The 26,322-nt window shown below is 40.7% G+C and overlaps 2 protein-coding genes across 3 annotated transcripts in view; both read right to left on the bottom strand.

Moving 5' to 3' along the window:
- Positions 1–26,322, bottom strand: part of LOC309384049 (uncharacterized protein) — a gene marked incomplete at its 5' end in the record, with an annotated part of 124,216 nt that overhangs the window by 25,457 nt on the left and 72,437 nt on the right. The gene's annotated exons all lie outside the window — the stretch shown is intronic.
- Positions 1–26,322, bottom strand: part of LOC309386701 (tumor necrosis factor receptor superfamily member 10B-like) — a 90,019-nt gene that overhangs the window by 7,600 nt on the left and 56,097 nt on the right. Inside the window, exons 2-7 of one of the 2 annotated variants that reach the window (XM_081942380.1) lie at positions 20,267–20,492; positions 9,847–9,928; positions 7,977–8,108; positions 6,387–6,495; positions 2,763–2,836; positions 1,179–1,319 (exon numbers count right to left, since the gene is read on the bottom strand). In XM_081942380.1, coding sequence (XP_081798506.1) covers positions 1,179–1,319; positions 2,763–2,836; positions 6,387–6,495; positions 7,977–8,108; positions 9,847–9,928; positions 20,267–20,329 — 601 coding nt within the window. In that variant the 5' untranslated portion in view covers positions 20,330–20,492. Of the gene's footprint in view, positions 1–1,178; positions 1,320–2,762; positions 2,837–6,386; positions 6,496–7,976; positions 8,109–9,846; positions 9,929–20,266; positions 20,608–26,322 lie in introns of those variants that run through there. The other variant, XM_081942381.1, reaches the window with a different exon arrangement.

Here is a 26,322-nt window from a genome sequence, read left to right as displayed (position 1 = left end):
AACAACTGTGGCAAGAAAGATCACAAAATAGGACAAAACTCACTTAACTCAGCAACATAAATTTTGGGCTCAACTCTGATCGTAAGTTGAGGATTACCTGTACCATCAGTAAACAAGCAATATCGCGATCAAATCTTTGTACAGGGAAAAATTGCACGATTTCATTGCTAAATAAGGGATCTCTTATTTAAAGCTGACTTGATAACCTGATGGTTCCTTTCATTCCAGCAGTTCTGTTATTAGCCCTGGTCTTCCAATTAAATGTATAGCTATTCATTGCTGTACTTCTTCCACTGAAATTTCTGATCCTGCATTCTGCAAGAAGTTTGGACAGGATTGCAACATTATGCAGTGGACCGTGGGTTGGCACAAAGGAAGCTAATGGGTAAGAGCAGGGATGTCAAACCCAATTTCATTGAGGGCTGCATCAGGATTGTGTTTGACGTGGGGGGTGGGAGGCTCAACATCACTTGTGTCAGGGGTTCCTGTGGTGGCCGGAGCGCTCAGCCAGCAAAAAAGAGCTCCCAAGCTCCATTTTCAGTTGTGACAGCCTCCTGCAACCTCTGCCAGTGAAAATGGAGTTCGGGAGCTCCTGGGCTCTGTTTTTGCTGGCAGAGGCACTATGGGCCAGTCCTTTGCTGTTTCCAGGGTGACCCCACTGGCCAGATCTAAGAACCCTATGGGCTGGATCCGGCCCCTGGGCATTGAGTGTGACACCCCTAGGTAAGAGGAAATAAGCAATCTTTGTCCCATGGGTGAGGATTCTTTAAAAGAAAGGTTTACTTCATGTTAATATATCCATTCTAATAATCAAGTTTTGAAACAAGCATTTTTAGCTTTCAGTTTGTAATTCACATGAAGATGTTTCAACCTCATATATCCATAGGCCTCCAGAAAATATGCACATTTCTCCAATTGGCTTAGCATGTTGCGTGAATCCAGCTGTTATATCCCAAATGCTATGATTTATATTTTAGTGCAATCTGAACATTCAGCCAATTGATACTTATTCAACCAACCTTAGTTAAGCAAACTACAGTTAAACACAACATGCAAATCCGACTCACTAATTAGCACGCACTGTTCCCTGCTTTGGATCTCCCAATTTTTCTGTACTTTGATTCATTTAATATTAAATAGCAAATTATTTCATATTTAGCGATTCATCAGGAAATTACCTTTGTTCATTACAGAACTGGATTTTCTCCTTTTATAGATGACGTAAACTAAACTACCAATGCCGACAAGTACCAAGACAACCAATGCAACTGAAACACCAGTCACGATATAAATGCTTGCAAATGAGGAATCTGAAGTTTCTAAAAGACAAAATAGAAAGCCTTTAAACAAATTAAAGATAACGAGACTCTTCTACGTATGCACTCATAACATGCCAAGAACGGAGGTTACATTTATAGATAATGGTACAGCTATATGAACCCTGCCATTTGAGTTTGAAGACTGTTTATGGCTAAACATGTTGCATATACCCAGTATATTCTTGTTTATTCAGAGAAACAAAATTTTGCAAATCATGATTTAGCATAATGAGCGAATCCAGGCAACTGCTTTGGGGAACAAAATTAGCCAGAGCTTTACAGAAACTTACAAAATATCCTCTGATATTGAGTTTCATTTTTGCAGTGCAAGACAAAGGAAGAGAATGTATGCCCACATCCCTACAGAAGATAATCTGGCGTCTTCCAAATCATTTGACTTATACTTCCCATAATAACCCTTTGCCACTGATCATACTAAGGCTGGTTAGGGTTTAGGGTTAAGGTATCAGCTTCCTTACTCCCAGAGACAAAACAGTACTAATGTACTACTGTATTTTTCGGAGTATAAGACGCACTGGAGTATAAGACGCAGCAAGGTTTTGAAGAGGAAAATCTTTAAAAAAAAGTTTTTGCACTCTGCAAACCTCCCCAAAATAGCCATTTTTTCACAAAAACGGACCCAGTTTTCTTCAACAAAAGGGCATGAATAGGCCTTAGGAGGCTTGTAGAGTGCTCCTGGGCAGGGGGAGAAACAAGCAAAAAAACAGACCGCTTTTTGCAAAAACGGGCCCTTTTTTTTAAAAAAAAGAGCATAGATAGCCTTTAGGAAGCTTATAGAGTGCTGCTGGGGACAGGGAGAGGGAAATGGGCTGTTTTTCGCTCATTTCTGCCCCCCCCACCCCCCAGGAGCTCTCTGAAAGCCTTTTAAAAGCTATGCACGGCTATTTTGGTGAAGGGGGCAGAGTTTCAGGAGGCAAAAAATGCTGTATTCAGTGTATAAGATGCACCCAGATTTTTCAGCCTCTTTTTTGAGGGAAAAAGGTGTGTCTTATACTCTGAAAAAGACGGAAATTCTGGGAAGGAAAAAAATCCCAGCCACACTCTTTTAATGTATCAGATTAAGGAACCCCCGAGCCTGGTATTTTTCCAAAATAGACTGCAGCTAATGTTTGGGTTATGGCCCTAATTGGGGCTGGAATTTTCATTGATAAACAAAGAAGTCTTTAAGTGAAGCATTGATCATATTGTTTAATGACAGCAGTCCCAGCTGTCCAGTCATTAAGTGGGGATCTCACACTTCTCCTGTCCTGCATGAACTGCCTCTCCTTCCACATGGACAACTGTAAAATAAAATCAGCTGGTTTTGTATCCTTCCCATTGTTTGAATTATAATACAATGCTATACTGTCATTAAATAAAAATATAGGTAGTCCTTGACTTATGACAATTTGGTCTATGATTGTTTGTAGTTATAATATTAACCTGGATATGGTGGTCCGCATTTCATATCTGTTGTGGCATTGCAGATTTCCATAACCACCTGTCCTTCAGGACACCTAGAAATTAATTGTTAATAAAAAAGGTAGATTGATTATTTAAGAAGGCATTATCTATCTACTGAATGAAAAATAACAGAGCTGCCTGGGACTTTTGAAAAGTCTTAATGAGCTCTGGAGTAAGAGTACATCAAGATGTTTTTCTTCTACAATCCAGCATGCAAATATATATATATATATAAATAATTACTGTATACAATTCAGTTTTGTTTAACAAAATCTAACTCATTTCAGCTGAGAATATATATGAGAATATATAGACCAATACTACGGACCAATACTAAGAGTATTTCAAAGGACCAAGAATCAGAATTGTGTTCTGAAAAGAGAAAATCTCCTTTGATTTGCAATCTAGGGATCACCTGATTTAGATTTATAAAATATTTATTTTATAAATATCCAATAGAAAATATATAAGATCTAGAAATGAAAGGGATAATCTCATGAATCTTTATTAACTTTCCACTACATATAAGTTCAAATATTTCAGAATCTCAGTTCTAATCTCTGAATACTGACCTTTTCAATTAAACTTTTGAGAATTTGAATTTTTCTAAGATTTTATTTCAGTTTCTTTAACAAGATGTGGAGCTGATACAAAAGACAGGAAGAAAACATTTTTGTATGGGGAAGCTATAGACCAGTGATGGCGAACTTATGGCACGCGTGCCACAGATCATCTTCATCATCATCTTGAAACATATCTCCGGTCTCCAAAGGAATGCCTTAAGCTTTCTTAGAAAATAAAAACGGTATCTGCAGGAGTTAAGTGTCTTGTCTGGAAGCGTGCCTAACTTATTCTCCACACTCTCATTCTTGTAGCAGGAAATTATCACTTCTGGTAAAACTTGAATCAGACAGCTTACTTAAAGACTGTTTTAAGTCTTTAGCAAGCAAAACAAACTGTAACCCTCTCAATCCCTTTTTTGAGATGTTGAGGAAGTGGCATTCCATATATGATAAAGACAAGTTTCGTACTCAATACCAGGATGTTTCCAGATAAAATATTTTTGTTGTTTGGTGTTTCGATATTTGTTTAGTTTCCAAAAAATTAGCAAATGACCTCAGTAAATGAATAAGATCATTTATCAAAGACACTGCCCAATTCCTAAGGTGACCAACCGTCCTCCTTTAGGGAGGACAGTCCTTCTTTTGTAAGTTCTGTCCTTCCTCGAAAAGTGTCCTCCTACATGTCCTCCTTTTCAATATTTGAAGACTAATCTGTTGCGCGTTATGTGACGTATTTGTATTTGACATGACAATTCGTCAAGACTCGGTATAGTGCGGTATAAGACGCGATTATGAGACGCATGCGCTCCGCACGGGAGACCTTGAGAGAGAGCACTGCGTACAAGTGGCTTTCTTTACTTCTTACCGAAACACAACACGGCACATATGCACGCAGTAGACTAACGGCACGTCGGCAATTGAATGACTCACAGAAATTATTTCTTTCTCAGTGAATATTCAATTATACAGAGGTAAGTACAATTCACGTTTTATTAAACAGTTTTTAATGGTGTTTTTTTTTACTTCATCGCAAGTATATTGAACAGATACTGAATCTTGTGTTGAATTTTTATCTAAAGAAATGCTAGACATTAAAATAGATGACAATTGTCTCTTTGAAGAAATTAGAAGACTGAATGGATATTTAAATTCTGAAAAATTAATACAATGGGAAAATCAACATGTTGAAATTGATAAAAGATGGGTGGCTATTTTCAGCCATTTCAAAAATGAACATATTCCATGTGAACATTTATTTATACTTGTTCAATTTACGTTGTGCTGCCCTGGAACTAATGTAGCAGTTGAAAGAGTTTTTTTCAATTGCCAATGATTTTTCGACAAGTGAGAAATCGAGATTGAATGTTGATACTCTAGCTGCAGCACTTGCCGTAAAATTCAATATGAAGGATATTTCTTGTTCAGATATTTCCAATATATTGTTAGAAGATGATACATAGACAAAAAATATTAATTCAACGGAAAAGTACTCATTTAAATAATAATTAACAGGCATGTAAGCATAATTACAATATAAAATGTTGCAAATGTTTTTATTATGCATATATCATATTTTAGTGTATTATTGTTGCAATGAATAAAATATTTCTTTTATTTACGATATATTTTTTCCAATTTATTTGTCCTCCTTTTCATTGTAAAAAAGTTGGTCACCTTAGCATTTTAGACAATAGAACGTGTTTTGTCCTCCTTTTCATTGTAAAAAAGTTGGTCACCTTACAATTCCCTACTAATCCTTATTTTTACCATTTTCTGAACTTCTAGTTGTTCCTTAAATATACATGGGTAAAGACTTGCGACCAAATGCTGTAGACTGCCAGCAATTTAGTGTGGTAATTAAGCAAGGCAGGAAAATACAGCACTATTAAAAATGAAACAAAACCAACAAGCAAGTAGAAGTGAAACCGAATGCAGGAAATTCATAGCAAAAGAATGCAACCCCCACAGCACTGGCACTATGAATTTCAAAATGTTGGGCCTTGATGACTAGGAATTTTCTGGACTGTAGCCCTCGCACATATGAGTACTTATATTGAATTCTACTGTATGGTGCAATATCAGGGTTTTTAAATTAAATTGTATAGAATGTGAAGGATGTGTGTTTTTGTTCTGTTTTTATATTTTTCTTATGTATAATGTACACTGAAGACAGCATTTAATTTTGTTGTACAAGGCGCAATGACTATAAAGTATTAAGTAATCTAAAAGCAACACTCTCAGACTGCTGCATTAGATCAAGAGTCCCCCAACTATTGTTAAATCTATAGCAAAAGCAATTTTTGTGGAATATGTCAGAACCGCATGTGCAAAAGTGAATACTGCAAATAAGATAGCCAATAATTTTTAAATATGCCATTCCTGCCATGTTATCTAGTTCTAACATCACTAGGGCCGATTTTAGCACACTTATCTAAAAATTAATAGGCTTAGCTACACAAAATTAATAGGTTGAGTTATACAAAAGCTTTAGATAATAGCACACGTTGTACATTTATGAATTAAATATACAATTTGATATTCCAAAGCACAGTAGTCTGAGATACAACTTTTAGAGTTTTTTTTTTAATGTAGCAGAAGTAGAAATTAAACACGGAGAGTAATCCCATGGTATAAATCAATTAAACCAACATTTAATTCTGGAATTCTTGGCATACGGCTCGAAGGCAGTGGGCTTTGGCCAGAAAAATTATATACTAATGTTGGATTTATTGCATCATTAAAAGGATATTGGATTCCAACTTGTTTGAACATAATTTTTACGTATTTTTTTCATTAACATTTATATTGTTTATGCTTTTCTTTTAAATTTGAGTTACACAGATGGGAACTGTAAATTGCTCAGAGTTGGTTTCAATTGAGAGGCTTATTATTAGCCCAGCAAAATGAATGAACGGATATATGACATATAAATATCAACTTAGCTTAAATGCAATCAATCTATTGCCAAGTATTTATATGTGTGTAACATGCTCTCTATCATAAAAGGGAACTGCACCATAAAAGGCATTAATGTACATACTGTGTCTTGCATTTCACACACTCCTCACAGCCTTGAGGGCAGAAATAGCCATCATTGCACTGACATTCAGTGTTCTTCTTACTGGTGCAAGGTGATATCATTTTGTAACCTGAAACAGAATTTCCTAATCTTATCAACATGGACAATGTTTTCTTTTCATAAAAGCAGAAATATACACACTGTTCTTTATCAAACTCTACAGGAGATACTAACAATGAAACAAAATAGAAAAGGACCAAGATTCCTAAGAGGTAGATTATGAACGAGTTGCAGGAGTAGCTTTGGGGCAGGGAAAAATGAAGTTTGAGACAGTGAGCAACTAAGCTGTCAGGTTCCTAAACACAGTCCTTAGCCTAGAACAGCGATGGCAAACTTTTTTTGGCTCGCATACCATAAGGGGGGGAGCGCAGGGGGGTTGTGCACGGGCGTGCCGCACCCATAATGCAACCCATGACCCCCCCCCCGTGCGCATGCTTACATGAGAGGCGCTCCCCATTTTTTGCATGCTTTTTTCACCCTCCCCAGGCTCCAGACGTTTTATAGGAGTCTGGGGAGGGCAAAAACAGCCTCCCCCGCCCCCCCGGGAGGCCCTCAGGAGCTTTCCTGAAGCCTCCGGAGGGCTTAAACCGACCCTACGAGCAAACCGGAAGTCCATTCCCGAACTTCCGGTTTGCCCATAGGGCCGTTTTTTTGCGCTCCGGAGGCTTCAGGAAAGCTCCTGAGGGCCTCCCGGGGGGGAGAGGCTCTTTTCACCCTCTCCAGTCTCCTACAAAGCCTCTGGAGTCTGGGGAGGGTGAAAAATGGCTTTAAAAAAGGCTGAACTCAGATGGCCAGTGCACACACACACGCTGGCCAGTTGACAGGGCAATGCCTCGCGTGCCCTGACAAATGGCTCCGCATGCCACCTGTGGCACACGTGCCGTAGGTTCGCCATCCCGGGCCTAGAATTAGAGATGGAAGAGATCATTTAGATTAGTGGCCTTCCAACATTTGGGCACCAGAGATCAGTTCCATGGAGAGAGGTTTTTCCATGAACCAGAGGGGGCATGGTTTCATGTGCTGCCTGTATTCCACACATGGGACTTTGTTTGTTTACATGACCCAGTTGCCACGGACTGGTGCCAGCCCACGGACTAGGGATTGGGGACCCCTGATTTAGATCACTCAAGCAGTGCAGGAATCTAAACTAACGTCCAACTTCTGCTTGAATATATCCAAGTAAAGGCAACCAGCTACCTTTCTGGGTGATTGGCTTAATTACAACTTAATTTCAGAAGCCCTGCGCAAATAGATGAATTCAGACCACAAGCTAACGCTATATAACTATCTACCAGGCAAGGAAGAAAAGGATGGGGAAGAGAAGCCTATGAAAAATAAAGTTTATTCCCAAGATCAGGTGACTTTGGACAACAAAAAAGTACTCAACTAAACATTACTCAGTTTAAACAAAGTAGGGACGGGGAGGTAATGTGGCAAAAGGCTAGCAAAATTCTACAATATATAATGCATTATAAGATTGTGGCAGAATCTTATAAAATCTAATGCTGAAAAGTAGTGCAATTCAGGAATAGTGTCCAAAATGTACCATACCAGGTTTGCAGTCACTACACTGGAAGCAGTGCCCTAAACCATTGTCACGGTCAGTATATGTTTCTCCCTCTATACAGGGTTCACATTTTCTCGGGTTTTGTGGATCAGTACAGAATTCCTCAACATAGGTACCTATGATATGGAATAGTAAATGAAAGTTAGTATTTGAATATAGGCAGTTATACACTTTTGGCTTGTGCATGTCATATGCTTATACCACCAACTGTTTTCCAACTGCATGTTACAAGACTGCCAACTAATAAAGAACTTTCACAATGGAACCATGGGATTTTTATCTGAACTAATATGGATTAATTACTGATTGATAAATTACTTCATAATTAAACCCTGGATTGTTCTGCTGCTTAAGTCTTGTGCAATTAAGCCGCCAAGCAGAGCTAATAAAACCATTTACATTTGTGGTCAAAATCATCCAACAATTATCACCTGAAGTACAAAATCATATAAAATACAGGTTTCTTTCTGTTTTGTATTAGAGATTATCACAACTGAATACAGCAAATGACTTTTCATCCCCCAAATAATGTTTGGCTTGAATCAGGATATCTACAAAGTTTCTTACAACAATTATACCGGCACTGTTGGCAGAGGAAGTAGGGCATGATGACAACACCCCTAAATAGTAAAAACGAGCACTCCAAATTAAGTTTTATAAACATGTATTAAAAATGAATTAAAAATCCATTTTATTACTCTTGCATGAGATGTATGAGATTTTAACCCAGGGATATCAGAATCTCACTAGATTTGATTTTTAAGAAATCTCTAACTGCTATGCCATTGCTGATTCTGATACACATTGGAATTCAACCATACAAGTGATCAGGAGCAAACTATATATATCTTGATGCCTTCATTACAGGACACCACAAAGTCTTACTGGAAGCACAATAATGACTATTATCCACGCCCTATAAAAGTAATGGGTTGACCAGGTACCAATAGGAAGCTTTGGGCATGTATTTTAGGTAATAGCACAGTCGAGCTTACAAAATCACTCAGAGGAAGCAAAGAATTAAACATCCAATCAGCAAGGAAGTTTTTGCAAATTGGAATACATTTGATTGGTTTTAAATGAGTACTAGGATTTTTTTAAAGCCAGTATTCTATAGCAGTCCCAAGCTTTCTTAACCTTTCTGGCTACATGAACCGGTGGTGGAGGGAGGGGGGAAGGTTTCGCACGCACAGCCTAGATCCCGCACATGTACAAATAAAGTTTTGCACACTCGCCTGCTGCTTGCATGGCCCGGTTCCCAACACCCCTGTTCTATAGTGATTAAACTGCCTAGAATGATTTGGTGGAATATCCATAAAGCCTTTGAGATTTTAGGCTGCGAAACATTGATAAGATGTAAGAAATTGCTTTACAAAACTTAAAAGACTAAGGGGTGAAAAGATAAGACTCTCTCCTTTGGAGAAAAAGTGGGATAAAATGAAGTAGTTGGGGAAAAATGCAGAAGTCTACAGTATGTGACTTCCAGTACCTTCTATCTCTTTTAAAATGTATCAAGTTTTGCCAAAGGAATTACTTCTGGCAATCTGCCACCCTAGTTATTTTATTGAGGAAGCACAACCATTTTCAGATTACACAACAGGAAAAAGGACACTGTACATAGCAAGATCAGGGTGGAGAGAACATTTTTCAAGACATGTTATATGGACTTTGTTAAGAGAAGAAAATTCCTTTGTGTAGAATAGCCTAAAATGAGAAAGATTTTCTTAGATTCAAAGACACCACCTATTGACACTAATTGTTTTACAGTAGCTTCTTTGTTCTTTCAAAAAAGACAGCCCCAATTTCTTTCACTGGAATATAAAATCATATTATCATCTTATTATGAGAACTTACCCGCAGGACAGAGTTTGCAACAAATTCCAGAATATGGGAATTCTGCAGGATTGCAGTGGGCTTGAAGTGGTGGAGATTCGGCCTAGGGGGTTTGGAAAGGGAGAGATTTCTTCTAATCATTGCACTTTTCCAGCAATATTATCTTGTCTTAATCAGAGATGCATGAACCTGCAAAGTCAAGCCATTGTTCTGCAAAGCTGTCAAGATAAACTAAATTCAAATTCTATCATCGAAAGAAAATTTGATTTGTGTGTGTGCGCGTGTGCGGGGAGAATAGATATTATATAGTCCTTCTCATGGAATGAGTAGAGCATGCCAGATAGATTTTTAAAATTTAAATCTTGATTTTTTTTAATTTAAATCCTTTGTTTTATTTTTATCAAATTTATTTTAATAAAATGCTTTTGGAGTAAGAATCTATCTAAGCATAGATTTATATTTAAGATACATAAATTAATTTAGTATATTCAGCATGAAATGGAGCTTAGTTATGTAGCATGAGACTGTATATTATGAAACATTAGGATTGTGGGTAAGTCAATAGCGGGTCAGAGGAGTAGCGGAGATGACAGTTGCTCCTTAAAAGTTATTATTTAAATCGAGTTGATTTAAATCAAATCCACCCTGTAACATGCTATGAATATCAGTAACTTGTCCATGTCACAAGCTCAGAATAAAATACAATTTCCTCCACTTTCCTCCTTACCTATCTCTGTTAAGGTCATCTTCCTTGCTCTACAATTCTCTGACCCACAGTGGCCAACAAGATGTTTTGGGGAAGTTGATGCAATGAACTGGTGTGCAAATAACTATCTTTCACCACTGCTTCCTAGCATCTAATATTTAAGGAATACTGCCTGTGGCGTCTTATGTGGGTGATGAAAGAGTAGAAAGTCTGCGATTCAAGCAACTTTTGAGACATCAGGAGTTTTTCATATTTTCTAAGACAGGTGTGTCAAACTCAAGGCCCACAGGCCGCATCCGGCCCACAGAGCCCACCTTGGAAACAGCGAAGGACTGGCCCGCAGTGCCTTTGCCAGTGAAAATGGAGCATGGGAGGCTCACGCATGGGCCTCCCAGGTTCCATTTTCGGCCACGACAGCCTCCTGCAGCCCTCTGCCAATAAGAACAGAGCTCGGGAGGGCCGTGTGCTTTAGGTAAGGCTGCAGGAGGCCATCACGGCCGAAAACAGAGCCTCGGTGAGTGTTGTTGAGCTGGTCATGCCCAGTCTGGCCCCCTCTCTGGCCCCCCAAGGCCAAACACAACCCTGATGCGGCCCTCAATGAAATCAAGTTTGACACCCCTGTTCTAAGATGAAACAAAAGGAATGCCAAAAGCCATTTCACAAATCAGAACTTTTTGAAAGCTTGAAAAATAATTATTAAAAACCATAATGGCTATATTACTTGATGAGGAAAACTCTTTTCCCTCGGAACTCAGGTGCCAGATATTTTTGCCTCTGAACACTAGAGTAATCTGACACCAATAACTACAATTGGATAAAAGTGAACAATATTCATCTTGAAACTGGTCCTAATGTAGGCCCTACAATTGGAAAAAAACTAGCCTAAACTAATCTCTCTTCCTATCTCCTGCTTTTTATAGCATTTTGTCTGACAAGTAGTACAGGAAAACTTAAAATCTTGCTTGAATATCTGTGGGATTTTAATTGGTCCCTAATAAAGATGTTACTCTAATTCAACCAATAATGATTCAGCCAAGATCTGACGAATTATGTATCTATGTACTACTAAAATTCTCCTATCTTTTTGTCTGTTGGTAACCTTCAATTAGCCCAAACATTACATCATTGTGCAAAGTGTTTTGAATCAGAGTACTTCAGTTCTTCAGTCAATGGGGAAGCTGGAAGGAACTTGGAAGTTGCTTATGCTCCTACTGTTTTCTTGCCTGCTTTTGGTCATTCTTTTTCTCTGTTTAGGTAAGGAAATATTTCTGAAAGGATAATCCAACATGTCATGGTTCTAGTTAACAATATAAAGTTGGAACTGTCAAACTGCTTACACAGGAAAGGATCTGAATAACTTTTAAAGTACAACACCTAACTTTAAATATATGGCAACAGATGCAAACTGGAATGAATCATAGCATCAAGTAAAATAGGGCTGGCAGTTCAAATCCAGTGAATGAAGATGTGAGGCCAATTCATATTTGTAAAGGAACATTACATGGTGTTAGAATAATGCCAGTCAAAGCAGACATTCCTGAAATAAGTCAGTGGAGCATATTTCCCTATAATACATCAGGACCTGAAATGTATAAAAAATCTAAAGCAGTTGGACATCATTATTTTAATCAAGAAAAGCTGAGATAGAAAATTGAACTTTATATTTCCTTCATAAGTAACAGAATGTGTGGTGGAGTGATTAGATTCACGTGATACTCAGAAAGAGGTTATTATATGGTTATTCTCCATATAATAAGGTCTCTTTAAATCAAAATAAAATGGTACAGTATGTCAGAGAGAAAAGGTTCCATTAGCTTGTTGAATCACTTTTCTATTCTTTAGAATTTTTTCCCTTGGGCTAAAAATGCAACTACTCTATCTGCCAATTTAAATTTTAATCCCACTATCTTCTTCTACTTGTACATGAAACTCCTCAAACTTCAGTTGGGCATACTATATGAATAACTTTGGATCTGTCATGAGTAGCACAGATAAACAATAAGCATTAATTTATATTTGCCAAGTGTAACATATTTTAAAACAATTACATAAATAAATCAAAACAATATAAAACAGATTCAAAACTCTTGTTTTAAAACTCTTGAGCCTTAATCTGTACCAATAAAATAAGCTAACAACAATCATAAAAGGGCAAAACTTCCTCAAACTCTGTTACTTGCCGTTATACAGCAATAGTGAGAAGACAAACACTATTTCAAAAGGCTGAATACATTAAATAGCTGTAGTGCCAACAACTCCTATTCAGAAGTAAATCCAAATATAGTCATAGAATTGCACTCTAAATCTTAATTGGTTCACATCAAGTATAATGAATTATTTTTTGTCACTATACAAAGAAAGCATCACCGTTGCATTCACTCAGGTTAGTCATAATGTTAAATAACAGAATTAAATTACATAATTGAATTGCATATTCAAGACACCTTTTCCTCTTTCTTCCTTAGTGTCGGCAGTTTATGATTTTTTTTTTCATAAAGCACAAAATTAGGAATCTATTAATTACTTACTTATTGCATTTATATGCCACTCCTCTTACTGAGAAGGATCTAAGTACTTGAAACTGTAGAGTAGCAGGACAACTCGCTGAAGAACAATTCAACAATGCAATTATTTTAAATTATTTTTAAAATTATTTTAATATTTATCATTCATGTTTCATTTTGTTCCTCCTTTCGTATCCTTTCTGTAATGATTCTATTCCACCATTTATTTAATATTAGTATAACTTTTGACCCGTGGCGAATTGGCTGTGATGAGTTGTCCCAGGTCAAGCAGGTTTCATATGCCCTCCGTTCGAACCATTACATAATGTGTCTCTGAAGTTCCTGACACTTAAGATGGCCTTTTTGGTGGCCATCACCTCCACCAGGAGGATATCCGAACTGCAGGCTCTGTCTACCAGGGAAGATCTCTGCGTGTTCCACCAGGACAGGGTAGTGCTAAGGTTGGACCCCTCCTTCATATCCAAGGTGTGTTCTTGCTTTCATCGCTCGCAGGAGCTGATATTGCCCAATAATGCCCAGACCCTTCTCACCCATTAGAGAGGAAGTGGTACACCTTGGACGTGAGGAGGGCTCTGAGGATTTACCTCAGAAGAACCAGACCAAACAGGAAGTCGGAAGCCCTATTTGTTTCCTTCCAGCCGGGGTCCCTGGGGAACAAGGTGACTTCCACCACGCTAGGCAGGTGGTTAAGAACCTGTATTGCTTCTGCCTATCAGGCACGGGGTCTGCAAACACCGAGCTCTATCACAGCGCATTCTTCATGAAGCACGGCCACTTCCGCAGCCTGGGCCATGCAGGCCTCACTATCTGAGATCTGTAGGGCAACCACAGGATTTTCCCCCTCACCATTCGTAAGGAATTACAAGTTGGACTCCTTTGCTTCTGCAGAAGCCTAATTCGGACGTAGGGTGTTGCAGGCTGTTCACAGGGCGGGGGACACGCATCACCAGGCATACGTTTGGGCATATACTCAAATGTGTAACCCTCCCTAGGGACGTGTAGGCTTTAGTACGTCCCATACTGGATACTCCTCCCCTCACTATGGAGAAAGGGCGTTGATACTTACCTGATACGCCTCTTCTCATAGTGGGGGAGGTCAGTACCCAGCCCCTCCCTAATGTGGGTATGTTGTGAAATTGTTATGTTGTTTGTTGAACTGTTCTGCTGAAGTAATAAATAAAGGTTTGAAACTAAAATAAAGTCTAGAGTGGATGACACAGCGATTTGGATAGAGTTCTTCGCCGATAACTGGGTGGAGCCTGGTGACCAAGGCGTGGCTAAAAGAGCTTATCTGACTCAGTCCAATCAAGAGAGGACAAGGTCAACCCATCCTGGATACTCCTCCCCCACAATGAGAAGAGGCGTATCAGGTAAGTACCAACGACCTATTTTTGTCTCTGCTACCTCAAACTATAGGCCAATGATGGTGAACTTTTTTCACCTCTGGTGCCAAAAGCATGCATGCGCTATAGCATTCCCACCCTCATAATTATATGCCCCCCTTGCTGTGCCTTCTCCATATGCACGTGTGACACTGCACCCTGTTGCTCCGCGCATGCACACACAGCTTTCTTGGACCCTGGGCTCATTTTCTGACTTTCGGTGGGCCCGGTAGGTCTGTTTTTCGCCCTCCCCAGGCTCCAGAGGCTTTCTAGGAGCCTGGGGAGGATGAAAAACATCCCAACACACAAACTGGAAGTTTGGGAACAGACTTCTGGGTTGCCCGTTGGGCTGTTTTTCTCCCTCTGGACGCTTCAGGAGGCTTCCCTGAAGCCTTCGGAACGCTTAAAACAGCCCAATGCACAAACCGTAAGTCCGTTCCCAAACTTCTAGTTTGCGCGCTGGGCATTTTTTCAACCTCCAGGGGGAGAAAAACAGCCAAAAATCAAGGCTGAAAATCAGCTGACCAGCGCACACATACGTTCTGGAGCTGACAGGGCAACGCCTCGCGTGCCCTCAGAAATGGGTCCGCGTGCCACATGCCACAGGTTCGTTATCATGGCTATAGGCCTTTTCTCAGCTTGTGCATTAGGCAAGTTAATGAACTCATATGAAAGCAATAGAAAAATTTACACTCTTTCTTTCCCATATAACATCACTACAGGTAGTCCTCAACTTACAACAGTTTGATTAGTGACTGTTCAAAGTTACAACGGTGTTGAAAAAAGTGACTTATGACTATTTTCCACATTTATGACCATTGCAGCATCTCCATTGTCATGTGATTTACACTTGGATGCTTGACAATTAGTTCATATTTACGACGGTCCCAAGGTCATGTGATCACCTTTTTGTAACCTTCTGACCAGCAAAGTCAATAGGGATTCACTTAACAACCGTGTTATAATTTAACAACTTCAGTGATTCACTTAACAAATGTAGCAAAAAAAGTCATAAAATGGGGGGAAACTCACTTAACAAATTTTTCACTTAGCAACATAAATTTTGGGCTTGTGGATGTCAGTCAAGGACTACCTGTACTGCTATTCTAGCTTCCTAAATTCTTTGACTCCTCTTCCGAATCTTTGAGATCTCTTCAAATGAGGGATGACATCTCTCTGCCTTATCTACCACTGGATCTGTTCTCTTAGTCATGAAAGCCATATCAAGGAACTATTTTCATATTTGGAAACTTGTGCAAATAATAAACCAGCATTCAATTACACTGGTTTTGTACATAAGGCAAAAATCACTATATTGGAAAATGCAAATTTTACCTAATAAATAATATGAATTATTTCCCAACCTTAATTCTATGGTGGTGGTGGTGGTGGTTTTTTTTTTTAAAGTTAGATATTTATATTATTTATATCATGTATGTCACAGGAATTTAACATGATCCAGACTGACTCAAAGATTCAGACAAAGGTGGTTTCAAGCTTTAGATTAATGTATTTATGGAGCTGCTGGTGTGTGTGTGTGTGTTATTTGTACAGTTGTTCTAGCCTGGGCTATCTCTGTGTTGTATGTTTTTTACTGCTTTTATTGACCATGGATTGTGGATACCACCAGAATATACTGTATAGTAACAACAACACCTGCCTAACTGGGTCCTTGGGAAGGACTCAAAGAATGAATAAAAATGCCAAATCCAGTCTAAACATCTGGCTAACTGTGTGACAAATCTTAATCCTTAATATAAACGGATAAATCCTTGGCACATGACACGTTAAATTGTGATTAAAAAGAAGAAAGTGTGGAGAATCGATGTGGCAATACCAGGGGATAGTAGAATAAAAGAAGTGGGGAAGATCACAAAGTATCAAGGTTCAAAAATCACAATGAAAGGTTATAGCATAAACTGGCAGTGGTGGTCCCAGTGATTATTGACACATTGCCATGCCCAAAAGGCTTGAATGGCACTTAGAAAATCTGCATATTGAAAATATCTTTGTCAATTACAAAAGGCCACCTTTTGCTTGGATTTGCACATATACCACACCAATACATTATATTCTCTACCAGGGAGTTGATTTACATCATTGATTTAAGTCACAATTTAAATGATTTAAATCACTAGTAAAAAGGCTTGATTTAAATCAACTTGATTTAAATCAACATTTTTAAAGAGCAAATGTCATTTCTGTCCTGCAGTGGCTCCTCCTCTGACCCGCTGGTGTTTCACCTACAGTCCCATTCACTTGTGACACAACAAGGTGAGGGATGTGGCAGGCAGCAGGTGAGTGGATGCCCACTAACAGGCACAGCCATGGTGGATCTGAAATGACAGGTGCTCTTTAAATGTAAGGACTCATTCTTGCTGGTAGTTAGAATCTTTAGTATTATTATTTGCAAACAAAATGAAGGTTTCCTATTTAGCTTGCAGACCTTGGATTCATTAAAGAGTTTACCAAAAATGTAAATATTGCAGAATATACAGGCTCATGCTACATAACTAAGCTCCATTTCATGCTGAATAAACTAAATTATTAATGTATCTTAAATAGAAAATAAAATGATAGATTTTTACTCCAGAAGCATTTTATTAAAATAAATTTGATAAAAATCAAAATAATCTGATTTAAATAAAATAATCCAATTTTGAATTTAAAAATCTGATTTTTTTTTGAAAAAAAATCATCAATTTTTATTCACCCTGTTCCCTACATTATATGGGATGAATTGAATGTGAATGAAGGCCAACACTAGCTTTAAAGAACCAGTAGCTTTGATTTCACAGATTGTGTACATAATAATTTGTTATACACATGTTGGCAATATAACAAATATTGCCTAACTATCAATTAGTTAATAATAGTTGTAAAGGAATGGTGGTACCCAACATAAATATTTCACGCATATACAGAAATTCTCCCACTCCCGATCATGGTCTCTCCACTTTAAAAAAAACCAAAAAACAGAGTTTTTTTCCATCATCTTGAATTAGCTCACAGAATTAGCAAAATATAAAATATAGTACTTGGTAGGACTGTGAACACAGTTAGGTAAACATTCCAGTAGAGTAGCAGAATCTTTCTTTGAACTCTGAAACTAGTAGAGGAAACATATACATGCTATTTAAACCCAGCTGTGTTTAAACAGTGCTAAAAATTCAAACTTGATGAGGAGCTCTTAGGAAAATGAAATTTTGTAAATTTTGAATTGCTTTAATAAAATTCCCATTTTTTTTCATCTATGCAGTGTTTTCAGAATTTAGAGTTCCCCTTTTCCGCATATGAGAGCGTAAGAGTAGTTTGGGTTTTAGAAGCATGACCCTCAAATTGGAAGATTAATTTTATTATAGTATGAAAAGATGGGAATCTTAGTCTCTTAGCCATAGGAATGCAAATGGTAGTTCTTATCTAGTGCAAAAAAATAAAGATTTCAGCACTGTTGATATAGAACTCATTTGTGTTGTTTGTCTCTCAAAGAACTGCACCATTCTATGTTAATTATTGTATCCCACCCCCACCACCCAGGAGAAAAGCCTTTATGCATTCTCAGTAGACCAAGGTAGAACCTGAAATCTTATCAGGACTGAGCCTAATCCAATTAAGTCCACTGCATTCTACTTTAAACTTATACTCAATTTTGACTGTACTTTAACATCAACATATTTTTTCTTTGTTCTTTTTTAAAATCCCAAATCCTTTCTAATTTTTATTGAATTTTTTTTACAGAATAAAAACAATACAAACAATACAAATTTGACGAAAAAACTAAAGTGATAAATAAGAAAGAACGGGGACAGAAAAGAAGAAAAAAAGAAAAGGGGAATAAAAGATGTAAAGGAGCAACTTCAAATCTTCTTTGCTGCAGTTATAAATGTATTTATGTTTTATCCCTTCAGGATCATGGCTCCCTTCTTTCCATATTTCAGCTTTTCTAATAATCAAACTCGCAGATCAAAAATCAAATGATTTGTTTTCAGCAAAAAGTTCAAAAAGGGTCAAAATTCTGTAGAGAAATCTATATTTTGCCTAAACTTTTTGAGTACATTTTGTTAAAAGCATTGCCTAGTTATAAACACTCTGATTTACAAGAAACGTGAATCATCTCACTCATGTATTTCCTTATTACTTCCAAGGGTGTTCCTTCATGACCCATCCTAGCACATAACACAATCCCACTTTACCGTTGTGCTTTAGCTAAGCTCTGACAACTGTAGTTCTAAAATATTTGGAGGACACTAGGTTGGGGAAACTAAAGGGCCAGATTAGAAGCTCAGCACTTTCCATTCTATTTTTAATCAAACTTTTATTAGCATGGAATAGACAATTGAAATTAAAATGCAGGAGTTCACAGAACATGCTATCCGTCAAAAAGTGCTTTCCTTTGTGTGTTGCATAAACTCAGCCAACTGGAGTTTATTCAATAAATCAGTTACATAAACCAGATCATACCTCTGGGGAGCATCTCTTTGGAGTGAATAATCTGTGGAATGGACTGAAATATTTTAAACCCAAAATGTCCCTTTACCTCACAAGTCACAATAGCAATAAGTATTTTCAGTACAGGTAGTCCTCAACTTACAACTGTTTATTTAGTGAACGTTCAAAGTTACAACAGCACTGAAAAAACTGACTGACACCATTTTTTCACACTTATGATCTTTGTAGCATCCCCATGATGTGATCAAAATTCAGACTGCTTGGCAACTGGTTCCTACTTAGAACTGTTGCTGTTTTCCCGGGGGACATTACGATCACCTTTTGCAACCTTTGGACAAGGAAAGTCAATGGGGAAGGCCCATCCACTTAACAACCAGGTTATGAATTGAAGCAATTCACCTTAACAACAAAGAAAGGTCGTAAAACAGGGGACAACTCACGCCAGAAATGTCTCACTTAACAACAGAAATTATCGTAAGTCGAGGACTACCTGTACAGATGTACGGTATGCCACTTAAAAAAAAACATGGCTGGAGGAAAACTTTTGAGTTTCAGAACGGAAACCGCTTGGGAAAAGGCTAAGATCCACTTCATCCCACCGCAGCCATCCTGAAAGGAGCATCAAAAAACCTGCAAAACCTGTTAGAACCAGAAACAGGGCTAAGCCACGCCCCTCGAGCTCCCTCTCAGGGGATTTTTCCCCCATCTATCTTTTTTTAAATCCCGACCATCTTGCGGTCTGCGAAGTGACACAATGTAACCAGCAGCTAAACTGGAGAGAGAGAGAGAGAGAAAGAAAAAGCTGCGGGAGTGGCAAAATCCGGAGTCGGCCACTTAGCCTCCCGATTTCACAACTCTTTGAACTTCCTTTCTAACTGCGACCGCAGAGAGAGAGAGAGAGAGAGAGAGAGAGAGAGGGAGGGAGGGAGGGAGGGAGGGAGGGAGGTGGAGGGAGAGAGTGAGAGAGAAGGAAGAAAGGAAGGAGGGGGGGACCTGCAAAGTTAACACCCCGACGTGCCAAAGGTCGAGATCCAGAAAGAAAGAAGCCTCTCGCCACCCCTTTCCCTGCCAGCACTTCTCTAACCTGGGGATCTTCAGGCTTTGGAGGGGAGTGAATGGGGGGTGGGGTGGGGTGAAGAACTGCAACTTTTGGCGGACTTTCCTCCAAGAGACTTTTCCCTTCTCCTTCCGCCACTCCGCGGTACGAGTCGGCCGCTTCTGCAAGCGCCGGCGGAATCAATGAAGCTGGCCTCACGGGGCCCGTTCCTTAGGAATTTCCCCCTCCCGTCTCCTCTCCTCTCGGCTTCCCGACGGCCGAGGAGGCGCTCGGAGAGCAACTCACAAAGCTTTTCCCGCCTTATTTTGCTCCTTCGGCTTACCTTCCGCAGCCAAGTCAAAGCGGCCAGGCACGCCATCATCACCACCACCTGCGTCTCCGCCATTTCAATAGGCTCGCGGCTAACGCAGCCCACCTCTTCTTTTCACGCGGAGGGTGTTTTGTCTCTGTGTGTGTGTGTGTGTGCTTGCGTGCGTCTTGTGACGAGGTAACTCTCCACTCCTATCAGGCGTCACCGGGAATCCCCGCTCGTGGAAAGCGGCTGAATACTCTTGAGGTTCACCCTCCTCTTCCCAAAAGAGCAAGCGCTCGCAGCCCTCTCCAATTTCGCAGCTTCCGCGGGTCGCAAAAGAAGGGAGGAGGGTAAAACTTTTGACTCCGCCCTCTGAAAAACTCTTAAGGGACTGTCGTCATCCAATGCCCGCTAAAGAAGCAGCGCCTGTTTAAGGCGTGCCATTGATTTACAGAAAGTAACTGGAATTCCTTTTCTGCACGAAAGGCGGAAACGGTTTTTCGCTGCGTTGTGTGTGTGTGTGTGTTTTCCGACCGTCCCGTTTAGCCTACGATCCCAGTATCTCTCTCTCTCTCTCCGTGAGTCCGTCCCCGAATCTTCAAGTTATTGTTGATTGCTGATAACTACTAGACAAGTCCGGACAAGTTTCTGCAGTGGTTTGCCATTGCCTGCTTTTTAGGGCTAAAAGAAAGTGACTGGCCCAAGGTCACCCAGCTGGCTTTGTGTGCCTAAGGCTGGGCTAGAACTCGTTGATTCCTGGTTTCTAGCCTGGTGCTTTAACCAATACACTAAACTGACTCTTTTAAGCTCAGTCTAAGGGCAGAAAACAATGACTTCCATTTGGACTTAAGCTTCAAAGAACACCATCTTCCCTTCAGATGGTCCAGCAGCTCTCAGGAACTGTGAATCATCTCACCTGTACAACTGTTGTAGCAGGAAGATGAAACATGTTTGGACAAAATTCTTCACACCTTCATTTTCTGAATACGCACAGCACATCCACAAGCACATCAGAGTGACTGAGTGAGGACAACTTGCTAACCATGATTGCTTTAACCTTGGTTGACTGAACTACGCTAACACATGAAGTCACATACTAATCATTCACATTTTAGTCTAGCATGTTGTTCAAATCCAACCGCTCTGTTCATACAACATAAACCATCAACCAAGGTTAATTATTATGTTTATGCAACATGGATACACAAATGGATCATAACGTAACAGCCCAGTTCACACTTAACTTAACTTAACTTTAGTGGATTTCTAGACTGCCCCTCTCTCTAAAGAGACTCGGGGCGGTGTACAGTCATATTAAAATAGTTGAACAGTAAATATACATGTTATAAGTATACAATAAATAAATTAAACATAGGACTGGAGGAGGTAGTAAAAGTTCCCTGTACAATTTAGTTAAGTTAGATTAAAATTTTTAAAAAAAATTAAAAAAGTTAAAAACATTAACCTTAAAAGCTATCCCAAATAAAATATCCGCCAGGAGGTAAGAGTAGAACTATAAGTGGGCCCGGCCGGCTAGTCGGAACAGGTGAGTCTTAAGTTTTTGTTGGAAGGAGCGGAAGTCGGTAGTAGTTCTAATATCGGGGGGGGGGGAGGTCATTCCAGAGGGTTGGGCCCATCACAGAGAAGGCTCTACTCCTAGGTGCCGCCCGTTGGCATTGCTTGGTGGACGGCACCCGGAGGAGTCCCTCCCTGTGTGAGTGAATTGGCCGCAGGGATGTATGTGGTAGAATGCGATCCCGCAGGTAACTAGGCCCTGTGCCATGGAGCGCTTTGAAGATGGTGATCAACACCTTGAAACGCACCCGAAAAACCACAGGTAGCCAGTGCAGCTCGCGCAGGAAAGGTGTTATGTGGGAGTACCTAGTACTCCCCATGATGGCCCGCGCGGCCGCATTCTGAACTAGCTGTAGTCTTCGGGTACATCTCAAGGGGAGCCCCATGTAGAGAGCATTGCAGTAGTCCAGACGAGACGTCACCAGCGCATGAGTGACTGTGTGTAAGGCATCCCGGTCCAATAGGGGGCGCAATTGGCGCACCAGGCGAACCTGGTGGAACGCCCCCCTTGCCACGGCTGCCACATGGTCATCCATCGACAGCCGGGCATCTAGGAGGACGCCCAAATTGCGCGCCCGTTCCACAGGGGGCAGTTGTTCGCCCCCTATGGCCAGTGATGGAATCAACTGGTTGAACCGAGGCACCGGTAACCACAGCCACTCAGTCTTGGAGGGGTTAAACTTGAGTCTGTTGTCCCCCATCCAGACCCGGACGGCTTCCAAACACCGGGACATCATTTCGACAGCCTCGTTGGGGTGGTTTGGGGTGGAAATGTACAGCTGAGTGTCATCAGCGTACAGATGGTATCCAACCCCAAAACCACGGATGATCTCACCCAGCGGCTTCACATATGCGTTGAACAGAAGGGGCGAGAGGACCGACCCCTGCGGCACCCCACAAGTGAGTGACCTCAGGGCCGACCTCTGCCCCCCTGCCAACACACATTGCGTCCGGTCGGAGAGGTAGGAGCCGAACCACCGCAAAACGGTGCCCCCAACTCCCATCCCCTCCAGCCGGTGCAATAGGATACCATGGTCGATGGTATCAAAAGCCGCTGATAGATCTAATAGGACCAGGATAGAGGAACAACCCCTATCCCTGGCCCTCCAGAGATCATCAACCAACGCGACCAAGGCCGTCTCCGTGCTGTGACCGGGTCGGAAACCGGACTGGCGCGGGTCTAGATAACACATTGCAGGGGCTTAGCATAACAGCCCAGTTCACACATTACAAATGGTTTCATGGTTTTTTTCAGATTTGGCTCATACAGAGGTTCATTAGCTGTGGTTTAGGGAATTGTGCCAAAACGAGCTCACACAATACACTGAACCATGAATTAGTCTATCACATTTTAGTGTAGCAGATATCCAGGTAGAGTGGATCAACTTTATGACTTATGAACCATAGTTAATATTAAACCAGGGTGACCTTGAATAATCACACTATGCAAACATAGCCAGTTGATGGTGTCACTCTTCACCTAAATGTAAACAGGACTCTTACTTGAAGAGCCCACTCTTCAACATGGTCTGCCATTCAGGGGTCATCCTGATCATTATGGCCCACTGTCCACCCTCACAATCACAACACCCTTTCTCAGCTACAGTATGGCCAGCAGGGACATGGACAAAAACATGGAATATTGTATAAAGAATTATCAATACTATTATCTGCAGCACCATAGAAGGCACAATTTTAGTATTCATGATCAGCTACCTTTGTTTTAAATCACTGGTGTCAAACTCACAGCATAACATTGCTGTCACATGATGTATCAAGGTTTTTCGCTTCACAGAGCTAGGGTGGGTGTGGCCTGTGCATGACATATCCAGTCCGCAGGCCATCAGTTTGACACTCCTGTAAATCTACAGCTCTATAGCTGGTCACTACATCTGATCATACCTGAACACATGAAGCTTAAATTCAGGTGGTGATGGTTTCTGGGAAATCCTGAGGCTTCAAATGCCATTGTTAGTATGGATTGCCCTATTTGAGCATTGTGGCCTGTAAGTGCAGCATCTGTATCCACTTATCTCACCTCTCCTGTTCAACACATACATGAAACCGCTGGGTGAGATCATTCGAGGATTCGGGGTTGAGTGCCATCTGTATGCAGATGACACTCAGTTATACATCTCTACCCCGAACCACCCCAACGAAGCCGTCGAGGTGATGTCCCGGTGTCTGGAAGCCGTGCGGGTCTGGATGGGGGACAACAGACTCAGGCTCAACCCTTCCAAGACGGAGTGGCTGTGGCTACCGGCGCCCCGTTTTAGCCAGTTTGCTCCATCTCTGGCCATCGGGGGGAACAACTACCCCCGGCGGATAGGGCACGCAATTTGGGCGTCCTCCTAGACTCCAGGCTGTCGCTGGATGAACATGTGACTGCCGTGGCCGGGAGGGCATTCCACCAGGTGCGCCTGGTGCGCCAATTGCGCCCCCTACTAGAGCGGGACGCCTTCGCACAGTCACTCAGGCCCTGGTGACTTCCCGTCTTGATTACTGCAATGCTCTCTACATGGGGCTCCCCTTGAGATGCACCCGAAGGCTCCAGTTGGTGCAGAATGCAGCCGCGTGGACAATTATGGGGAGTACCAGGTACTCCCATGTAACAGCACTTCTGCGCGAGTTGCACTGGCTGCCTGTGGCTTTTCGAGTGCGTTTCAAGGTGTTGATTGTCATCTTCAAAGCGCTTCATGGCTCGGGACCTAGCTACTTGCGAGATCGCATTCTACCCCATACATCCCTACGACCAATCCGCTCACACAGGGAGGGTCTCCTCTGGGTACCCTCCGCTAGACAATGCGGGCGGGCGATGCCCAGGGGTAGGGCCTTCTCTGTGATGGGCCCAACCCTCTGGAACGAACTCCCCCCTGATATTAGAACTACTGTTGATCTCCGCTCCTTCCGTAAGAAACTCAAGACCCACCTGTTCCGACTAGCCGGCCTGGCCTAATTGTAATCACAAGTACAATCTATTACTGACCTTCCTGGGTGGCTTTTTAATATTGTAAATTTTGGGGTTTTAAATTTGGTTTTAGATCGTTTTAACTAGAAATGAGTTCGGGCATTATACAGGCCGTATGTTTATGTTGGTTGTCTAAAGTTTTGTTGTTCCTGCTTTGTTGTTTTTATATGTACTGTCTGTACACCGCCCCGAGTCCCTGCGGGGAGAGGGGGGCGGTATATAAATTTAATAAAACTCAAAAAACTCAAACTTATGCCTGGATATCCAACTAATGTATTGTAGGAAATGAGCACCCATCCCTCCCTCTCCTAGAAAAATGAAATATTTTAGTAAATATTAAAAAGGCGGAATATTATATTTCCCTGGATGAGAAAAGGAGAAACATGTTTTTAAGGACAAAGCAGCTCCCTGCACCCCCACCTTCGTCAATGGACCATTAAGGCCTGAGTCAGTCTATTCTACATAACAAAGGTAGGATTAGTCATCTACCCATCACACCACATGGCACCTGGGAAGATTACATCAGCAAGGCTCAAACAAGCAAAGAGGTATCTTCCCTCGACTATTTTGAAAGTCTAAAATCCAGTATGCATTTTTTAGCATTGTGATGGTTGCATTATTTAAACGTTTCAGTATTTCAACATATACTTTCAGCCACAGAAAAATGGACAATAAATGTATTTAAGTTACCGCCTCATTCCTGACACTTTTCCAAATTCTCTCCATTCTATTCTTCTAACTATATTGGGAAGGTGAATGGGATAATACACTCGGCTTACAACAGTTCATTTAGTGACTGAAGTTACAACGGTACTGAAAAAAGTGACTTATGATTATTTTTTACATTTATGACTGTTGAGGCATCCCCCTGGTCACGTGATTTACATTTAAATGCTTGAGAACTGATTCACATTTATGACGGTTATCATATCTCAGGATTACATGATCCCCTTTTGTGACCTTCTGACACGCAAAGTTAGTGGGAAACCAATACAATACAATAGCAGAGTTGGAAGGGACCTTGGAGGTCTTCTAGTCCAACCCCCTGCCTAGGCAGGAAACCCTATACCGTTTCAGACAGATGGCTATCCACCATCTTCTTAAAGACTTCCAGTGTTGGGGCATTCACAACTTCTGGAGGCAAGCTGTTCCACTGATTAATTGTTCTGTCAGGAAGTTTCTCCTCAGTTCTAAGTTGCTTCTCTCCTTGATTAGTTTCCACCCATTGCTTCTTGTTCTACCCTCAGGTGTCTTGGAGAATAGTTTGACTCCTTCTTCTTTGTGGCAACCCCTGAGATATTGGAACACTGCTATCATGTCTCCCCTAGTCCTTCTTTTCATTAAACTAGACATACCCAGTTCCTTAACAATTAAGATTCACTTAACAATTGTATTACTAATTTAACTGCAGTGTCCAATAATGAGTGTTTTAGTAGAATCACCTTAAAGGCTTCATGCCTATTGTAGTGGATTAAACATCTGGGTTCTGACCTAGGCTTCCCCAGCAGCACGAAGCTGAATCCCCATCCCGATAAACCCCTTT

Source organism: Natrix helvetica, assembly GCF_964273705.1.
Source record: "Natrix helvetica genome assembly, chromosome: 1".
Taxonomy (NCBI): Eukaryota; Metazoa; Chordata; class Lepidosauria; order Squamata; family Natricidae; genus Natrix; species Natrix helvetica.
The sequence above is the reverse complement of the archived record's forward strand: the minus strand, read 5'-3'. Positions and strand labels throughout refer to the sequence as shown.